At 39.6% G+C, this 21,125-nt stretch overlaps 1 protein-coding gene across 4 annotated transcripts in view; it reads right to left on the bottom strand.

The window, feature by feature from the left end:
* LRRIQ1 (leucine rich repeats and IQ motif containing 1) overlaps positions 1–21,125 on the bottom strand; it is a 173,402-nt gene that overhangs the window by 42,886 nt on the left and 109,391 nt on the right. For all 4 annotated transcript variants that reach the window (XM_032804640.2, XM_032804639.2, XM_032804641.2 and 1 more), the window contains one exon: positions 11,908–12,018. In XM_032804640.2, the coding sequence (XP_032660531.1) occupies positions 11,908–12,018 (111 nt within the window). The remainder of the gene's footprint in view (positions 1–11,907; positions 12,019–21,125) is intronic.

Below are 21,125 nucleotides of genomic sequence, written 5' to 3'. Positions count from 1 at the left end.
TGCTCAGTTTCTGTCTCTGAACAGGCAAAACACACAGTCCCTATCCCAGTACAGGGAATGTCCAATAATATGATGATCTTTGCAATTTTTAAAGACTACAACTATACTAGTAAAATGCTGTCATCTCAGGTGAGAAGACCTCAAAATGACGACAAAATAATCTCCATCAAAACAAACCAATTAAGAAGATTCTACTTGATCTGTAATAACCTCTGTAATAAGGCAGAGCTGATGGCATTTAATGGACAAATCTGGAAATACCACATGCCTGTTTTGGGTTTGTTTGGGAGAACCCAGGGTCCTTGGCTTCTCCCAGGAACAGCTGAAGCAAGTCTCAAAAAGAGAGAAAACACAAAGAGATTCATACAAAATAAAACCTTATTAGATAGATTCTGTTATATTCTTGCAACACAAACAGCAGCAAAATAGTGTGAACAAAAATGACAATGGCTTTATAACAGCTCAAGAAATTAAAAGTCCCACATTAATTAGAAATATTTACAACATATGGTAGTTGCATTTATCTAAATGCAGGCTAACAACTGAAAGTAAGGGTATGCTTAACATTCTTGTGTTACAGCAGAATTTCTTCTACTCCTCTGATCTGAAAGGAAAATAAATTGATTAGAAACAGCATGTTAAATATATTCTCACAGAGACTAATGTATCACTGCAGTGAGATGACAAAAAATGTTAATGAAAAACATACAAACTTGTCATCAGTGGGTGCATCATAGTCCCCAAAATATCCTTTCAAACCTTTGAAGCAAGCAGCTCCCCCACTCTGGTTCAGCGGCTGCAGCAGAGGCAATTAATGCAGAGACATGCCTCGATGGCATCACAGTCCCCCAAAAAAGCACATTCTCAGAAGAGGCTCTCTTCTCCCTCATGATTCTAGCTGCCATGGTTAACAAAACAGGAAAAAAAGAATGTAATGTAGTAAAAAAGTAATTAACAGCAAGATACATGAACTCCAACAAACTTAAAATTCATACTACTACTTACCCTCTCCCAGATTCCAGCCAGGTTCTACAGTTTTCATCTAGCCAGACCTTAGATCACCTCACTTTGAGGTGGTCTGGGAGCTCACCAGTATTGCCTCCTTGTACATGGTTAATTGTACAATGAAGATAAGGATTTCACCCTCTAGCAGTGCTGCCAGGATGCATGTGAGGAATATGAGTATATCATACTGGCAGAGAAACTTGGAAACAAGAAGCACTTTGAACAGGGAAATAAAACAAAGCTCGTTACGAAACCGGTACAACAAATTATAAGACATACTATATCACTAATCAGTGACTATGAAACTATTTGATGTTTGTACAAATATAAAAAAATCCATCAAATCCATCATATGAGATGATGGCCATCTAATGAACAAGGAATTTGTTTGTGAAATGTATGTCAAGTAAGTTTAAATATTAGTATTTGCAAAATGCATTTTTTTTTAAAAAAATATGTTTCAAAGAGATTTGTATGGTATACAATGACAGCCTATGTGATGTTTTAGCATCTGTAACCCAGACTACAAGCAGAGTCTGACAAAACCTAAGCAAGCAGACCTGGCTAAGAATCAGGAGTCATGCTTATTATATATAATTCTCAAGGGTATCTTGCAATCAGAGGTCACAATCGAGGCAACAGAAGCAATGTCACGATATCAGAGAAAGGGCCAATTCAGTCCTGCTCCCTGACAGTCAGTGAGGTCAGGGCTTGCAGCAAATAACTGTATCAAAAGGGAATATTCTCTGCACAGTTTTAGAACCGTCATCTGAACAAACAAGGCCAGGTCATCTTGAGGTTAAATCAGAATTCTCTGCTTAACCTTGTAGCTCATTGATTTATGTTTAATTTCCAATCAACTTCTTACCTAAAGGAGGAACCTCTAATGAAAATTCTCTTAATAGATTTTACTTTGAGATACATATTAAACTGTTTAGAAATAATAAAATGTATATTTGCAATTAAATTCTTAATTATATCTACAAAAGATGCCTTGTTTCTCTTGCTTCAAAATGCTTCATAGTAGAGTACAATAATGATGTAACTATTTTAAGAGAAATGACCCTTCATAGTTTAGTAAGCCTGGCACTCAGTCTGCAGCTGAAAACCACTTAAATAACTTATGCTTAAGCATATCCCACTTGCTGTATAATTAATGCGAAAGTGAAGTTAATCGCTTCCCTTGTCTGGTAATTTTTATTCCTTTACACCTAATGTGACACAGGGGGCTAAACACAAGCCTTATCACCAGCTTTTTAGTTGCAATAATTAAATTTATGCAATTATAATAAAATGTCAGAAATTTTAACCTGATAGTATATGTATAGAAGAATTATTTGAATGGTCATCTAAGTGACATTTTATTGTAGAACATGATCTCTGCACTGCTGTGACAATGTTTACAAGCATAGAAGTTTTCTGAGTCACAGCTGAGGAAGCTAACAGTATCACATAGTATTTTCACATTGTTCTTTATCTAGTATTAATTGTACAGTATGGGATTTGTTTCCAAACCTATTTAAAATTGAAACTCAATATTCTATTTTTGTAATTTTCTTTTTGAATATACATAGGCAAGATAAGATACATAATGCACACACACCAATAAGGATTGTGGTGTAACTCCAACTTAAAAACATCTTTATTATAAACAGTACGGATGTACAAATTTGACATGACTTGGAAAGTTTGTATATTATAGATGTTAAAATTTGAATTTTAAAGTTATGCAGTAGAAAAACGTATTACATGTCCTAAAGGATAATATAAAATTAACTAGATATATTATTATGCTACAATTCCTCTGTTAAAATATTTGAATAATTTGCAACCATGTCTACAATTTCTTGTAAAAGCATCTAAATCTAGCACGCTTACTTTCTATTTCTGTAAATTATATGAATCTTGTAAAAGGTACAGGGCTTTCTTCATTTTATTTAACAGCACTATATTTTAAATATCTAAGTTTCAATGTTGGAGTCTTTTCTCAATGTTTTGTTTAAAGTAATATTTCACATCCTCAAAAGGAGTTATAATATACTGCTGATCCACAACTTTTTTAGTAAGAAAAAAAAAAAAACGACCAAAAATGTGTGTTCAATATTAAAAATGTTGTCACAAGGAAACAACTTTTTTGGAACGCTGTAGATCTCTGACCTCATTAAGACAATTAATCCTTCATAACACTGTATGTCCCATGTACAGAACAGAAAACCAATAATTTCTTCATGAGTAATGTCAGTCATTTACATTTTCAGTTCAACAAAATGACCTTGTAAAGGTCTTTCTTGTCCTAATCCAACCTCCTAAAGGTATTTGACCAGTTAAGACAGATGATTAGAGGCATTCCTATTATAACATATACATTTATAGAATGCTTTATTTTCTCTGTTGTGGATTTAAAATGTATCATGTTGCCATCTGTTACAAGAGTTGCATGCAGGAATTGTTCCTAAGAATTCATTTGTTCACCCAGATTCATAACTCTGCACATTCCTAACTTATTTTCGTGACATGAACTATCACATAATTAAGCACTTGAGGATCTTCTTTGAATATGCAGTGTATACCTAAATGCCCTGTGTAACCTTTGTAAAAGGTTATTTGCATATCTAAATGTGTTAAATGTTTAGAATATTTAGCAATTGAAAACTAAGTAAGATAACCTATTTGTGTTTAGTGACTTTCTGGAAAGTAAAAGTAGAACTTCTAGATTAGCATGTTGTTTTAAAAAAAACAATAGTATGGATGTATGTCATCCAAGTACATGGCAACAAATTCAATGATTATTTTTAATTAGACTTAAGTTCAAAAGTTGTAAACCTTTATTGAAAGAGGAATTTAGCCAAATTTACTCTCCCTTAGCCCCTCCAACCAAACTCATTTGGATTTAACTTGTTGCTAAAATTATCTGTCTTTTGCACTCGAAGACCTGGGTCACAACCTTACTTAGGGACAGGAAATAGTTATCAGGTCACTGAATGGTCAGATGTAAAAGGATTTGAAATGCTTTAGTACTCAGGGGTCTATTCATCGAAAATGACTGCCTTATGCAGTATAAAAAGCTGTGGATTTTGACTCTGCACTCAATTTATTCATCTATAAATTGGTTGCGAGGCAGAAATATTTGTTTTATGTTACCCAGTTCCAGGGCACAGAAGCTAAATTACAAAAAAAAAAAAAAAAAAAAGAGGAAACTTCAGATGCTGTAAATTACTGTTCAGCTATCTTATTCAAGAATGATAAAAAAACTGCCCTCAGTGCCTGCAGAAATTATGAGGTCTAACCTTGTTCCACATTAAAGTCCACATTAGTCAGTTATTAATTTAAGAAGCAGGAAGACCTAGCTCTATTGTTTTTAAATGTAAAGTCCCCCTCCCCAATCCCCTCAAAACCAGATAAATTGCCATAGAGGCAGGTGTGAATACCTAGGTATCAAAGCTCTAACAAAGTTTTATAATAGCTTGGGGTCTTAAAAGGTTATTGTGGCAGTTTGATATAAAAATTTGTTGGTATAGAAGATTGGAGAACATATTAAAGTCACAAGCTGCTTACTGTGGTCCACCTAATATCATTAGAAATGACCAGAGTCTTCAAATGGGAGGAGACAGGGAATGAGGAGACAGGACAGTGCACAAACGGGTGGAACATTCTGCCAAGTTCAGCATCCTTATGCAGCAATTTCAAGATTGGTTTATTCCAAGATCACTGAAAATGCCTACATGATCATTGATGGACAGAAGACTGGCAAATTAGGCACAGATTTCATTTTAAAGTTTTATTTCATAAGAAACTGGGCCACTAAAACTATGTAATTGAAGCTCGAGTGCGTGCACTGTAAGGCCCCTGCAGTCTTTTGCAACTTTTCAGCGTGCCGCTGTTGTGAACTGGGTTTGCACTCTGCCAGCAGAGCAGCTCTGACCCATGGAGAGCACTCCTTCAGATCAACACTGCCTCAGGCTTTACTGCGTTCTCCAAGAAGTCTTACATTTCAGGCATCAAGTTGATTTCTTCTGGAGATGATTAACCCAAACCCATGACAGATTTTTTCCAAGATATCCAACTCCTTATGTTTATTTTATCCTGGCTCTTTCTGGATGTACTGGACACAAGTAACCTACTCATTTTACATGTTAAAGGGCTGGTGGAGAGCCATTAATTCCTTAAAATGAGAAAATATTTCAGTGTGCAGAGTTCTGTTGTGTGAGCTCACACTAGATAATGAGAAACAATGCTACAGAACTATGATTTTAAAAGACAGACTCCCTTCTATACTACAGGTTTTTTTTTAATGCATTTTATTACATCTCAAGATAGCTCTTATGCTTTTCGGAAATGCATTATTCTGTCACTTTCACCGTGCAATACTGTAAGGATCAGATATTGCTTCCATAGTCTGCCATACAAGTACAGTGCAGTGTGGTTACTGATGGTTTTTTTGACCAGATCTAAATAAAAGATGACAATTTTAGAAACTGGATGCATACAAACAATTTGTGCTTTCTGGGAACTAAGGCCTTTTATATGCTTTAATTGAAAATGGTGAAGTTATTAAACCTTGAAAACAGTTAATACCCATGAGTATTAGCTACCTTTCATAATATTCTTATCTACCTTTTGAATGACATACACATCCTGATATAATGAAAGCTTATCTGTTTCATAGTACTCATAAAGGTTACTGAAAATATCTCAATCTCAATGACACTTCTATCAGCTTTCATCTGAAGATATTATATCCAGACAACCACTAGGAATTTGAATCAATAAGGAAATGTTATTTACTTACTACATACTTATATTTTCCAATGTATTTCCTTTCATTACTACAGTGTAAGAAATTACATATGTTAAACATGTTTATGTAAAAAAATTCTCAAAGTGCATACTTAAATCAACCAAACAAGGGAATCCTAAATTACCAGATGTATTTGGCCTAGTTTAGCAAAGAAATTTAAAGACAAAGCGGCAGTCCTAAGTCTCAGTTTTCATGGGTTTAAGTTAAGCCTAGTAATAATAAATACAGTATAACAACATTTTGTACTTAAGTAACACCTTCTGTCTGTGGATGTAGATGTGCTTTACAAGTATGAGTTATGAGAAAGTTGAGGCAGAGGTATTTTAAGAGACATACCTAAAGGCATAGAAGTTGTCTGTGTCACAGCCAGGATCTATGAAATCCTGGACCCACTGAAGACAACAGGAGTTTAGCTATTCATTTCACAAGGGTCAAGATTTCATACCTGCCTTCCTGAATCCCAGTCCTATGCTGTAACCACACAATCATCTTTCCTCTAATTTTATTTTCATTTGCAATGTATAGAGAAATTAACACATTTGTTTATCAGTCAATTTTTAATTAAAGTAGAACCTGTTAGTTTTCAAACAAATATTTATGAAAAACTGTTCTTAATACTTATTATGCTTTCTGTATTTCTTATTATGCTTTCTATAATTTAGTGATCAGTAATCATAAGATGACAGAGGACACAGTATTACTAATTAGATACTCAGGCTTATTAAGAAATTTCCAGCCTGCAGGCTACAACTAACAATATAAAACAATATGACTAATAGAGATTAACCTTGTGACACTGAACACTGTACACACTCAGGAGTGAAGCCACCTTAATGAGTTATTTTCACTGAATCTGAAGACTATACAGAGAGTGCACATGCACTAAGAGGTTCAGATGTACCTTGATGGATGTACTTCTGCATCAGCAGGTCACCAATTGCGAGTAAATCTTAATAAAGGCATCAGAGTATAGTGCCTGAACTTCTGAGGAGTAGCAAAGGAAGTGGATCCAGACACTGAAAATTTTCAGTAGGATTACTGACTTCCTAACAGATCCATTCTGTTTCTTCATCTTGCACAGCTGATTCCCCGCCTAAGAGAAGTGAACAACATGGCTCTCCAATCATATGGGTAGCTGGACTGCATTCACTATCAGGTGGCTAGGATGATCTGAAGTGCTTCAAAAGCTTATATTCCAAGTGGTCCAGACACTTACACCCCCATGGCAGTTTTGTGCTGCTAGAGCAGAGTAATATAGCCATGATGCCAGTGGAATTGACTGTGTGGGAATTTTCATAAGTGGAATCATGGCACTGATGTGGCAGAAAGGGATTATGCCACACTCTGGTTCATGATTTACAAGAGTTTTCCAAGAAGAAGGAGACAACAGAGAACACCAGCATTTTGTAGCTGTCAGATCAACTCTTTGGGTCCCAAAGGCCTCAGACTACTCTACATGAGACCAGGAACTGGACTGGTCCCCAGGCAGCCCCAGGATGAAGGAGTAGATATAAAAGTGGTTTAAAGTACAGCTGGTCTAAAAATCATGAAAATAATTTGATTTTTTTTAATTGAGAAAACAAACAAACAAAAAAAAGTTTCACAGAACTTTTCATTTGTCAATTGAAATCAAAATTGGACAAAAAATTTAACCAGCTCTAGCTTAAAGCCACCTAACCCCTCCCTCTTCTAGTCCTGATCTAAGCAGAACTCAGCTGGACCAGAGGATCCAGTCCAACATATTTGATGCATATGAGTAGGGTGACCAGATAGCAAATGTGAAAAATCGGGATGGGGTGAGGGGTAATAGACGCCTATATAAGACAAAGCCTCAAATATCGGGACTGACCCTATAAAATCGGGACATCTGGTCACCCTATATATGAGCGGCTAAAAGATCACTGGAAATCAGAGAACATGTCTTTCAGATTACTTTAATGGGTTTTGGATCAGGCCCTAACTTCCCAAGAGAAGAAGAAAAGCAGGTTATTGTGTGTGTGTGTGTGTGTGTGTGTGTGTGTGTGTGTGTGTGTGTGTGTGTGTGTGTGTGTGTGTGTGTGTGTGTGTGTTTAAAATGTATTAAATTTTTACTAAGTTCTAACATTGGCCCATCAGTGCCATTTACAATGTCAATGTTTAGATAGGTTTTGTAACCTTAAGATGTAAGATGTGTTACAAAAATTATCCCACCCCTTTTACATATCACTTATCTTCTTAGATAGGAAATTCTTCAAAGTAGAGACCAAGGCTCCATATGTTTGTGCAACACCTAACACAAAGGGGTCTGTTTCTTATTGGGGCTTCTGAATGCTTCTGTGCTATAAATATTAACTAACAACAATTTCTCCTTCAGGACTATTATAAAGTCAATGGAGGATCAGTAGTGGATTCACTGACGTTTCATGAAAGATTTGATATCTCATAGCAAACTTTAAAAAAATATATTTTTAGATATTCCTGTTCACAAAGGCCCCAGTCCTATAAAGCACTTCAGGAGCATGTGTCAGGTTTTGCTCACATGAGTAGTCCCATGTGATCAAAGTTATGCATATGCCTTAATGCTTTGAAGAAGTGGGTCCATACATTTCTTCTCTCACTTTCCCTCTACAGTTTTGTTATAGAATGATTTGCATAAAAAATGGGTTTTGTTCTGCAGAGCTCATTTACTCCTTCTGGAGATACCACAGTATGGTAAATCTGTGGCATCACACTTGCTTTTACAAGTACAATTAGTATGATGCCAGAAAGGAAATCCCAGTCTCAAATAGGAATAAGCAGGACCAGGAGGTTTCAAAACCAAAACTTTTGGATTTATACAATAATCTACAATAAAAAATGAATGAAGGTAGAAAGAAAATACATGAGCCAGTAAGAGTATTGTCAGCAAGAAAAGTGCTATTTTCCATGAAGTTTCAGTGAGTTTTTAAAAAAGCCATAGGTTCAATAAGTGGGGGAAGGGAATGTTATACTTTTTATGTAGTATTAAAACAAAATGATTTTAAAAAATCCCATTCAAATTAAAATATTGGTCTTACTTAAACCAAGGAAGTTGAGTATTACAGATGTCAATCTAGCCTAATTCCCCCATGGTGTTTAGATCTATGTCACACAACAGCATACAACATTCTGAGACTTCTGAACTATGTAGGAAAAAAAGGTGAATTATGACAAAATGTCATCCTTAACTCAGACAGAATTGATTTGCTTTAATTAGTTCACCAGATTGCTGATCTTATTTAAGTGCAAGTTTTTCTCCTTCCATTCAGTGAACTTGTTTGCAGACAAAAAGGTTTGCTATATTCTTCCCTGCTCACAAATACTTGGTATCCATTAATCCTTAGAACAATAAATATTTTAAAGTAACCATGAAAAAATGAAATACCAGATATATTTAAAGTTGAAACAAATTTAACCAACCCAAGGATAGAATGTATAATACAAATATGATACCAGTGGTTTAAATAACCATCAATACTGGTTAATACTGTATACACAGTAGTCAGATATAAGCTTTTATATATATTATTTTTTCTACCACTTGTTTTCCTACTATGCAGTGTTTCGTTTTTGCATTAGGTTTATCTTAAATATTGTTAACTATAATCCATAAGTACAACCAAAAGAACAGAGAAGACTCAAGAGACATACCATACATTTGACAACTTAAATCCTTCTAGATGTTCTCTACTGTGATGTGTTCCAGTTTAAAAAGCTAAAAATGGTCTAATTGTTTCACTTCCTAGGGCATCCCCTTTCAAAAGTAGCAATCCCCTTATTTAACAGATAACATGTGTTCTTGCTATTGATGTTATAATTTCTCCTCCCCACCTCCCACATTAAAGCAGGAATATTTAGAATGTAGATACCCTCTTCTATGAGATCTCTCTTTAGTGGGTTCTAAAGGAGAGGGGTTGGGATTCAAATCTTCCACCAGAGCACTGACTGACAGGCAGGCTGGCAGGCTGTTGAGGGAAAATGGGTTGTATGGTTGAAGTACGTTCCTACCAGTCAGGTGATTGGTTCGTTCCTCCTCCTGCTCTGGGGGACAATGTCTGCAGGGCTTGAACAGAAGTTTGTCCACTAAAAAATATTACCTCACCCACCTTATATCTACCTGGTATCCCTACAGAGCTTGTTGGCAGAGAGTGGGAACTCCTACCATAACGAAAGACTCAAGAAGATCTGCTCAAAGCAGGAAAAAGGCATGGTCAAAAGGGCAAGAAGGAAAGACACTGCCCTGGTGCTTGTGAGATGGGAGACAAGCAACAGTCTGCACAGGTCCTGTTTCAGCCCAACTCAGTGAAACTCTCATGCAGGCTCTTTGTTTGTGGGGGCCAAACTGAGGCACAGAAAGCTCTGAAGTCATCCTGGTAGTATCACAACAGCACAAGCAGTGTTCTCAGGTGTGCTCTTGACTCTAATTCCCATCCCCAACTTAATGCCTTCTGGCAAGCCCATCTGAAGCCATCTTGTGTGCACTAGAGATGCTTTCCTCACACTTGATCAAGGAATGAAGCATTCTCAGTCTAATCAGAACCCCTTCAGAGAAGGAATAGCATGCAGTCCCTGTGAGAGTTTGCTGGAAAAAAAACCCAGCCAAGTCACTGACCAGAGGGGAATAGCTGTGGATGACAGGAGAAGTGCCCAGCATTGGCCTAACTCTGCTTCCAGTGAAGACAATTGGAGTATTACCACTGACTTCAATAGTAGCAGAACTGAACAAATGCCGAGGGCATTTGAAAAGCCCAATCCATAACTTTTATATGTTCTGTTGAAATTTCTCATGTATACCCTCAGCCCAAAGGTGAATTCTTTTTGAATGTTCAATATGATGTTTGAATTGTATGAGCACGGAGAAAAAAAATGTGTATGTTTTTTTTTCATTTAAAGATTTTTATCATATTCTTCTTTTGAATTCACAGAACAGTTTGTAAAAATAAAAAAAGGTTCATTGTTTTCAGGAATGGGTAACTTGAAAAAAAAATAACCAAGAAACGAAGTGAGATTAGAAATGGTATTATTTTGTGTATTTAAACAGGTAAGAAAAAAGTACTGTGCCTGAAATAGATAAGGGTGTACACAAGGCCTAAACTATATTATTTTTCTGGTTACTATCATTCATATAGTATTCTATGCTACTGCTTTGTATTTTCTCTGTACCGTGCTTTGTTGCTTGTGTAAAATATTTTATTAAATCTGTAGTAGCTGGTGTCATGCAGTTCCACCTCCAATCCCACAGCATGTGAGCAGCTCCCCATTTTGTTGAAAGGGTCTTTCACTAAGTTCCCTCTAAACTACTACTACTGTGGTGACAGAGGGCTTGGGGGAGTCCTCTCTCCCTGACACATCCCCATGCCAGCCGGCACCCCAAACCCTTCATCCTCACCCCAGAGCCTGCACCCCCAGCCAGAGCCCTCAGCCCCTTTCTCCCCACATCCAACCCTCTGCCCCAGCCTTGAGCCCCTTCCCACACCTGGAACCCCTCATCACTGGCTCCACCCCAGAACCTTCACCCCCAGCTGGAGCCTTCACCCCCCTACACACCAACCCTGAGCCCCCTCCCACACTCCAAACTCCTCATACCCAGCCCCACCCCAGAGCCCTCATCCCCCCTGTACCCTAACCCTGTGCTCCAGCCCTGAGTCCCCTCCCACACTTCGAAACCCTTGGCCCCACCCCTGCCACACATCATCTCAATATTAGTGCACATAACAAAATTCATTCCACAAATGGATGTAAAAAAATTAGAGGGAACATTGGTTTCTCCTCCCTTCTCTGCATGTAGCTTCAAGCACGTCACTTAAACCAACTCCCCCAATTCAAAAGAATGTAGTGCCTGATCCAAAGCTCACTGAAGTCAATCAAAAATTTCCCATTGATTTCAATGAGCTTTGAGTCAAGCCTACAGTGCACATTACAAAATAATCACTGAAAAAAAAATGTATTAAAACTGAAACGTTTCATCACGTCATTTGAGTTCTTAACACACACTTGGAGCTAATGGCCTTCTCTTACTTCTGCATGTGTTTTCATAACTGAAAAAAAATTGCACAAAGATATTGCAAAATACATAAATAAATATAAAGGGAAACTCCTGTTCATACCTTCAAAGTAACTGCTGGCTGTCTCTTTTGCTGGCTGTCTCTTCCTTGGTGGTTTCACAGGAGGATGTTTATTTTCATTGTTTCTGAACAACGCCAGGCGCACAGCTGGGTCTAGACGACAAGAACAAGTTAAAATCAGAGGTCAGATCTGGCTTGTTCATTCCTTGAAGCAGTTATTCACCTTTTAGTCATTTAATAAAAGAAACAGAATTTCTTGTGTATGTTTTACATTAACAAAAACAATTATATTACTTCTAAAATAAATTAATATAAGTACAAAGAAGCAGCCATCTTGACTTGTTTTATATACCTTTAAAAGATTTCTAAATCATCCACCTGTGGAAAGCTAAACTACATTTTAAAAGGATATATATTTTAGAAAATATTTAGAAGTTCTATTTTGAAGGTGGGGATCTCAATCATAAATATTAGATAAACAAATATGTAAACACCAATGCCTACAACTTAATAGATAGGTGGAAACACCTTTATATGAACTAAAGCAAAGAAAATCACAAATATTTTATTATCTGAGGCTAAATTTGAGGAACATTAATGGACCGAAAGCCCTTTAACATATCCTATCCTGTTCAAAGTAGAGGTGCCTTCAGCAGCCTGTGGAAACATACTCTCCATAATCATTCCCATAATTACCAGGTGACATAGTCTTAAGTCTTCATAACTTATCAAAAAATGTTTGTAAAGAGTCATAGATGGACACAAACATTCCCACACCAGAAGAACTTACAATTTATATAAGAAAAGCAAAACCAATACTGGACAACTGTTCAGGAGAAAAGAGTTTTGCAGTTTATTAATGATGGGAAGGGAGAAGGGACTGCTTGAACAGGTGAATTTAAAGAAGGATATGAAGGAAACTGAGTGCTTGAGGACAATGAGAGAGTCTCACACACAAGGAGCAGAATGAAATAAGCTAAAGTCAGGTATCTGGAATAGGAGATGAAGAAAGGGGTGGGAAGAACATAAGAACTGGAAGAAATGCACAGAGTTAGAGTGGGAGGCATTGTATAGGATCATGTAGGTGAGGATGGTAAGTTTGAACATCATGATAGGGTTGCCAACCTTCAAGGATTGGCCTATAGTCTGCAGAAATTAAAAATTAATCTTTAATTAAAGATTATGTCATATGATTAAATCTCCAGGAATACGTCCAGCCAAAACTGGCAACCCTACCTGATTCAGTAAACAGTGTGAGACCCAAACACGGGAACCAAGGGAAAAGGTGATACGGTTAGTGATGGGTGGGGGGAGGAGACCGTAAATGAAGGAAGAAAAGAGATTGTTACAAGGCGATGGATTGGTTTTTAGCAGTTATAAGGGACTTAGCAGTGGAGACAATGAGGAAAGGATGTAGCTTGAGGACAATGGGAAGAGAAAAAAGAATAGAACTTAGCAGGAAAAGAATGAGTAGGCAGGCAGGGTATAAGGATTAGGGAAGATGGGAAGTGCAGTTTTAGAGAGAGTGGGTGTGTCAAACTGATGTCAGTTTCTCCATTATGAGACAGTCCCCGAGGGAGCCACGGGAGGAGGCAGCTTTAGTGGGGACAGCATTACTTCTTAATCAGTGAGGCTGTCAGAGCTTCTGAGAGCCAGCAGCAAAGTATGTAGCCCCTTGGAGGGGTGAGGGTGAGAGGAAAGAGAGCTAAGTCTGTAGATGTCGGACCCTAATCCCTCCAAAGTCAAGGTGTGTTTTTCCACTAACTTCAATGGCAGCAGAATTAGATAAGAAAATTGGCTGAAGTCCCTTCATGCCAAGTAAAACGGCTGGAGTGGTATGAAGGGGCCCTAGAAGTTCCAGTTCTGCACAGGGGAGGATTCTCTTGGTGCAAGTATTGCAGACCCAGGACCCCATCACAAGTCCTAGGGTAGAGGTCATGATAGGGGCATGGCTGGGGGTGGGATGTGTGTCAGGGGGTGAGGAAGGCTTTTTTAAGAGCTTCCAATCAAGGTGGAATCTCTGTTGGTTGAAGGAACAAATTCACAATAATTCAATTCAGTCTCTAGTTTAGGAGTACTCCTGGATTCCTTACTGACATTAGGCTCTTACACAGCAGCATCTAAAAGTAATACTTTTTACCATCTCTGATTGGCTAAGGGACTCCGAAGATCTGGCCTCAATTATCAAACTGAAACCACTGAAAGGCATTCACATACTATGGTCATGAGCATGGTATAAAAACCTATATAGAAACAGAGACTGCAGTGTACCGAATCCGGAGATTCCAGGCAGTGCTGTGGTCTATAGGGAAGTCTGGAGGATGCTGCCATATCTTAGGCCTCCACTGACTGTCTAAGTTATAGGAATGATCTCTCCAGCCTCTGGAGGAGCCAAGGATTGAGATGCCACAAAGGAATTGTAAAGTCACTTTAGCCTGACCCCCTACCCGCCTGGCTGCAAGTTTCATCAGCCTTTCTCTCAAGGTTAGCTCCATTAACTTAAATCAGACATTTTAGAGTGTTTCAGATAACTAGATTATATCTGTTGAGGAACCAAACTACTGGGCTAACTGGTTAAATCTTTATTTATATGGCATTCTTAGTGTCAGCAAATGCATACAGTACTCGGTCATACTGTGTAGAGGTTCATAACTAATATCTAAAATACAGTAACAGATAATCAGTCCTTGTTACAATATACAAGAGAATTATCCTCCACTTCTTAGTATAACTCAGTAAAAATATTGCAGCTGTATAATTATATCAGTCATGCACATATAATTTTAATTTCAGAGATCCTTTTCTCAATAACTTTCGCTGACAGAAAAGCTATATGAAATATAAAAATATTAAACTATAGTGTAATTAATTTTCTATAGTTATATAATGAGACCCACTGTTATGTACAGTACAATCACAGTGAGAAAGTAGAGAAGAATATTTTCTGTACTAATTGTTTCCCCAAAACCAAGCCTGTAATGTGCAATGAAAAAACAGACATGGCAGCACACTACTTTAGAACAATTTCAAATATGGTAACTTTATTGAGGAGGGTAAAAGACCAAGTTATTAAAATTGACAGATTAGAAATTAGAAATTTTAGAAAGATTAGAAATTTTAGAAAGATTAGAGATTAGAAATTTTAAACCCAGGTGCCCTGATTAGCCTGCCTTGATTGGCTGCACGTGTTCTAATCAGCCTGTCTGCTTAATTGGTTCTAGCAGGTTCCTGATTACTCTAGTGCAGCCCCTGCTCTGGTCACTCAGGGAACAGAAAACTACTCATCCAGTGACTAGTATATTTGCCCTCTACCAGACTCCTGTACCCCACTGGCCTGGGTCTGTCACATATCCCTCCTCCCTGCTCAACACCAAGAGCTTGGGCATCTTGGGATGCCAGACAGTGCACAAGTGACAAGCCATCAGCATTACCGTGATGGCTCCCTGCTTTGTGTTGCACATGGAACTGGAAAGGTTGGAGGGATAAGAACCACCTGGTCACCTTTGTGTTTTTCTCCTTGTTCCGCTGCATCCATTGAAGAGGGGCATGGTCGATCACTAGGACAAATCTGTGCCCGAGCAAGTAGTAGCACAATGCTTCTATGGCCCATTTTACGGCGAGGCACTCTCTCTCCACCATTGCATGTTTTTGTTCCCTTGGAAGGAGTTTCCTACTGAGGTAGAGAATTGGGTGTTCCTCCTCCCTGACCATCTGTGATAGAAGAGCCTCCAACCCTACTTCCGATGCATCTGTCTGCAGGATAAATTCCTTGGTGAAATCAGGGGCTATCAGTACGGGGTTACTGCAGAGGGCAGTCCATAGGCCTGCGAATGCTTCCTCTGCTGCGTCAGAACATCTCACTAGATGAGGTCCATGGGCTTTCAATAGCTCTGTCAGAGGACTTGCCCTTGTGGCAAAGTGGGGGATAAATTGTCGGTAATACCCCACTACACCTAGGAATGCCCGGACTTGTTTCTTGCGACGTGGTCGGGGCCAATTCTGGATGGCCTCCAACTTGTTCTCTTGGGGTTTTACCAGACCTTTCCCCACAATGTAGCCAAATTATTGGCCTCCGTAAACCCTACAGCGCACTTGGCAGGGTTTGCTGTAAGGCCAGCTCACCTGAAGGTATCAAGGACTGCCTCCACCTTCTCTAGGTGGGTTTCCCAGTCTGGGGTATGAATGACCACATCGTCCAAGTAGGTAGCAGCATATCTGTTATGCGGGCGTAATAGCTTGTCCATGAGGCACTGGAAAGTAGCTGGGGCCCCATGTAGTCCAAAAGGGAGGACAGTATATTGAAAAAGACATTCTGGTATAGAGAACGCAGTCTTTTCCTTTGCATCTTCTGCAATGGGAATTTGCCAGTACCCCTTTGTCAAGTCTAGGGTAGTCAAGTACTAGGCATTCCCCAGAAGGTCCACTAGCTCATCCATGCGAGATATGGGGTACGCGTCAACCTGAGATACTTCGTTTAGTCACCGGAAGTCGTTGCAAAACCTTGTGGTGCCATCAGGTTTGGGCACCAGTACGACTGGACTGGACCACTGACTGTGGGATTCTTCGATGATCTCCAACTCCAGCATTTCTTTCACTTCTGCTTTTACTTCCTCCCTTTTGGCCGCTAGCACCCGATAGGGCCTCATTGTTATTCTGGCCCCAGGGCTCGTGATGATGTGGTGATACGTCTCGGTTGTTCGACCCGGTTTTGTCGAGAACACACATCTTGGTTCCGGAAGATCATCTCAGACACCTCATTCTTCTGGTCTGGTGTTAAATCGGGAGACACTCTCACCTGTTTGGAAGGCTTGTTTTCCTGGGTTAGGTCTTTTTTGGACAGTTATGCATGCCTCTTGTGCATGCCAGGGTTTCAGAAGGTTGATGTGATAAATCTGTTCTTGTTTTCGGCGTCCTGGCTGCCGCACCTTGTAGGTTACTTCCCCCACGGGTTCAACCACCTCATAGGGCCCCTGCCATTGGGCCAGAAGCTTGCTTTCTGCCGTGGGTACCAACACCATCACCCGATCCCCTGGTTGGAACTGTCGGACTTTTGCCTGGCGATTGTAATAGGTTCTCTGGGCCTCCTGTGCCTTTTCCAAATGTTCCCGTACAATAGGGGTGACCAGGCTATCCGGTCTCGCATCTGTATTACATGTTCTATTATATTTCTCCCCTCATTGGGTTCCTCTTCCCAGATCTCTTTGGCAATATCTAGTATGCCACGGCTTGAAATGTGGTGCCCAGAACTGGACACAATACTCCAGTTGAGGCCTGAGGTATCTCCCGGATTACAAACATAAGGTAGGGTAGTAGGATGTCCCAATCCTTCCCATCCCGACTTACCACCTTCCTTATCATAGCCTTGAGGGTTCGGTTAAACCTTTCTACAAACCCATCAGTCTGCGGATGGTAGACTGAAGTTCTCAGGGTATTTATATGGAGCAGCATAGAGAGGTCCTTCATTAGCTTTGACATAAATGGAGTTCCTTGGTCTGTTAATATCTCCTTTGGTAGCCCCACTCGGGCAAAGATCCCCACCAGCTCTTTGGCTATCGTTTTTGAGGCTGTGTTCCGCAGGGGGACGGCTTCTGTGTAGCTAGTAGCATAGTCCAAAACAACAAGTATATATTGGTGGCCCCGAGCCGTCTTCTCCAGGGATCCCACTAGGTCCACTGGCCTGGGTCTGTCACAATACATAAAGTCCTTCCATAAACTAAGCTTTTTGGGAAGGCAAACCCCACAACTGGCTCATGTTAATCTGCAAAAACTGCATAGATTCCTCTAGGTGTGCTTTCAGTGCACATCCCCTTCACCACTATCACTGCAGTACCCCATGCTTCCACCTATTTACCCAGTGCTTCCAGCTGCAGCTTTAGACCCTCTCAGTTTTTTATGGTAAGTTCTGTCCTTAGCCACTGTTCCTGCTCCCGCACGGATACCCTGTTCTCAGCCTTTCCTCTTGCCTCTCAGAATGCCTCTTCTCCAGTCTTAAATCCCCGTGTTTCTGGTACTGGACTTGCTTGTTAGCCCTCTCAAGAACATCAACCATCAGTACACAGAAATGCTTCCTCTTGGAATGGTTCATGAAGGTACTGATATCTAGTTGTGGAGGTACAGCAGCTAGTAGTGGGGACTGCAATAGGACACAACATAGAGGGTATCAAATATCTCAGTGGAGGAGCCCAGAATTATTTCTTGTGGAATTTCAGGGACATAACATTTTATATTTCAAACTGAACTGCAATATACTGTGAAATGGATGCTTCAGTCCACAGAATCTCCCTAGAGACAGCCTGGGTAACCACAATTAAAGTAGTGCAGACACAATGGTAAACAAAATGCAAAGCTGTTTTTGCTTTACAAAACTTGGGTTGGAGAGAGGGAGGGGGAATGGCCGGTGGCTTTGCTACAAAAAGCTTTTTTTTTTTCCTTAATCATTTCAGGCCTTACATATTTTGGGAGGCCATAATTGTTCTTATGGTGCCCTATAGGCAAAGGAAGATGTTATTCCAAGCTGCTGGTTGTAAATCTGCAGTGTATGCATCAGAAATATTCAAACATATAATGATTGAACAGCACATCTATGAATGGATTGGGCTGGTGAGCTACCCAAGTGACCCTGGAAAATACATGCTTCCACACAATGTGACTATCTGGAATTCCTGCTTCAGGAAAAGTTTGCAGCTATTAGCAACCAGGATTGGGTCAGAATCCATGACTGAATGAAGAGAATACTGAGTTGGCTCACTCTGTTATGGCTGCATTCCTCCTTTCCTCCCACAGCACATTTGTGGACTAAGGTTCAAATCCCAGTCATATTTGGGACAAATGATTGTGTCATCTGTGGTCTGCATGGACTACCTTTAACTGAAATTAATTAGTTTTGAAAATGGATCACATTTCCCTAAACACACAGTTCATTTTTATAGGCAGCTCCATAGACCATTGAGTGATTACAGTGCGGCAAATGCAAATGCACGGCAATGCAATATTATTTTTATGAAACAGGAATGGGCCTAGCAAAAAATCTGTCTTTCCAGTAAAAATCCTCTTTAAAGGTATTTATTATGGTTTGCATTTCCTGGTTGTCATTTTGAACGCCATATGATGCGGGGGTAGGAGGAAAGGGAGCCAGAATGCCAAGCTCCTGATATACAATCTGCCATTAGTGAATACATGCTGCTAGTCGGGACTTCTCATAACTTTTGCATTGGTTGTTAGAGGAAGAATCTCTCTCATTATTGTAGTAATAAACATTACATTGGAGCCAGAAACTTACCGGGCTCAGAGGCAGCTTTTGTCCCTTCTGTGTTTGCTACAGGCTCTGCTGCAGGCTATTCTTCAGGGAGTGCATCAGCTTCTCCAAGTATGGACCCAGAGTTTGCTGATGATCCTGTTCCAAAGTATGCTCTGGGACTGGTTTTAGCAACAGAGTTACTTCAGGGTCTTCACTCAGTGCCTGGTGGTTGCTCTTATCAGTCCCCATGCTGGATTCTGGGGCCAAAAGGGCACCAATCTGGCTAACCAAGTCATCATGCACCACAGTTTTCTCTGTGCTGGGCATAGTGCCCACAACCCGGTTAAACTTCTTACAAAACTGGGACAATGTCTACAAGTTGCCCCAGGTGCAGTTCTGGTCCCTGGTCTTCTGGTACGTACTCTTGCGCCATTTAATCTGCTGCCTGCACTGGTCACCAGTCCAGCAAATTTACAAAGCTGCTAGTTTCTTCGCTGTCTGCTAGTTTCTTCGCTGTCTGCTGGCATGCATGGGCATTCCTGATACTTTTACTAAAGTCCACATTTTTTCTTGTCTTGCTTCAAAGAGTCACCAAAATCTGGTTGTGCTCCCATGATCATGAAGCAGCAAAGACTGCAAAGGGCTTGTTCTGGCCCATATCCCTTGCAAACACAGAAGGTTATATGCTGGTGTGTTTTCAGCTCAGTGGTCGGAAGTCTATGAATGAAATGGAATGGTGAGCTACCCAAGAGACCGTGGAAAATACACACTTCCACACAATGTGACTAATTATCTGGAATTCCACTCACTCATCGGAGCTCCATAAGAAGTAGATATATGGAGAGAAGAAGGGAACAAGTCACCTCACCAGAAAGCATCAGGAACCCAGGATGTTCATTACAATGCTAATCCCATCCAAGTTCCACTGTGGTAAATAAGTAGGCATTTTAAAGAGGGGCTATGTAAAACTCAGGGCAGATGCTAACTTTATATTTTGGGGGTATGTGGATGTCAGCTAATGAAGCCTTAAGGCAGAGGAAGTTGGTGACATTTGCAAGAAGGTAATCCACTGTGACAAGACCACATGAGTGGTCCTAGGAAACAGCATTTAATAAGTCACTACTGTGTGAATGCAACATCTTCAATTTAGCAAGATCCTTACTGTAGCATAGCAAGATTCCTCACAAAACATGTTTGGTTAGCAGGCTGACATTGAGACTTGAGCACAAAAGGATGCCTATTTGTTAATATTCTGTAACTTCCTTGTATTTATAGCTACTGGAGGTTGGTCATTCTATGGTTCAGTTGACAACTTAATTTTTATTGTATTTTTGTTTGCAAAGAATGTATAGAGCAATGAAGGGACATATTAGATGTTCTGGAAACCTGCTTCTTTATAGCATATAATTAATGTTGTAGGTGCATACTTTGTACTTTATCCTCAGACTGGTGGGAATGTCTATATCAATGAGTTTGTATTATTTTAATATAAATGTTAAGTTTTTGAATGAAATTAGTTGAAGCTATGTTAGGAAGGAATAGTGCCAAATAACATAACATTCAGTCTGGAGTTTAGAAAAAGATCAAACATAAAAAAACCAACAAGATATAATCAGGATAAGGGTAATAGTGAGGTGTGGATGACTGGACGGTAGCTGAGGATCAGTTTAGAGAAGATGGAAAGCATGTGATGTTGGTTGCTATGGAAACAAGAGGAAATGATGGGGCTGACAACTGCTTATTGTTTAGAGAGATTGTTACCTGCCTTTTGTTAGTAAGAAACACATGTTCTGGGGATATCCAGCTGCTGAGAGGTTCAATTGACAGAAGTGGCCAAAGTGGTTTTTTTTTTTTTAAATGGTCTGGCTAAGAGATTGTGACCTCTCTCATTCTTAAAAAGGATGTTGAGATCCCCTCTATACAGGGTGGATTTTCCACTGGGATTTTCTGACCAGTAAGCAGCACAAAGAAACTTTGGCAGACTACAGAATCCAGCCCAGAGAGTTCTGAATGTAATTGCTTG

The sequence above is a fragment of the Chelonoidis abingdonii genome, chromosome 1 (assembly GCF_003597395.2).
Source record: "Chelonoidis abingdonii isolate Lonesome George chromosome 1, CheloAbing_2.0, whole genome shotgun sequence".
Classification (NCBI taxonomy): Eukaryota; Metazoa; Chordata; order Testudines; family Testudinidae; genus Chelonoidis; species Chelonoidis abingdonii.
Note: the sequence above shows the minus strand (reverse complement) of the source record. Positions and strands in the feature narration are given on the sequence as shown.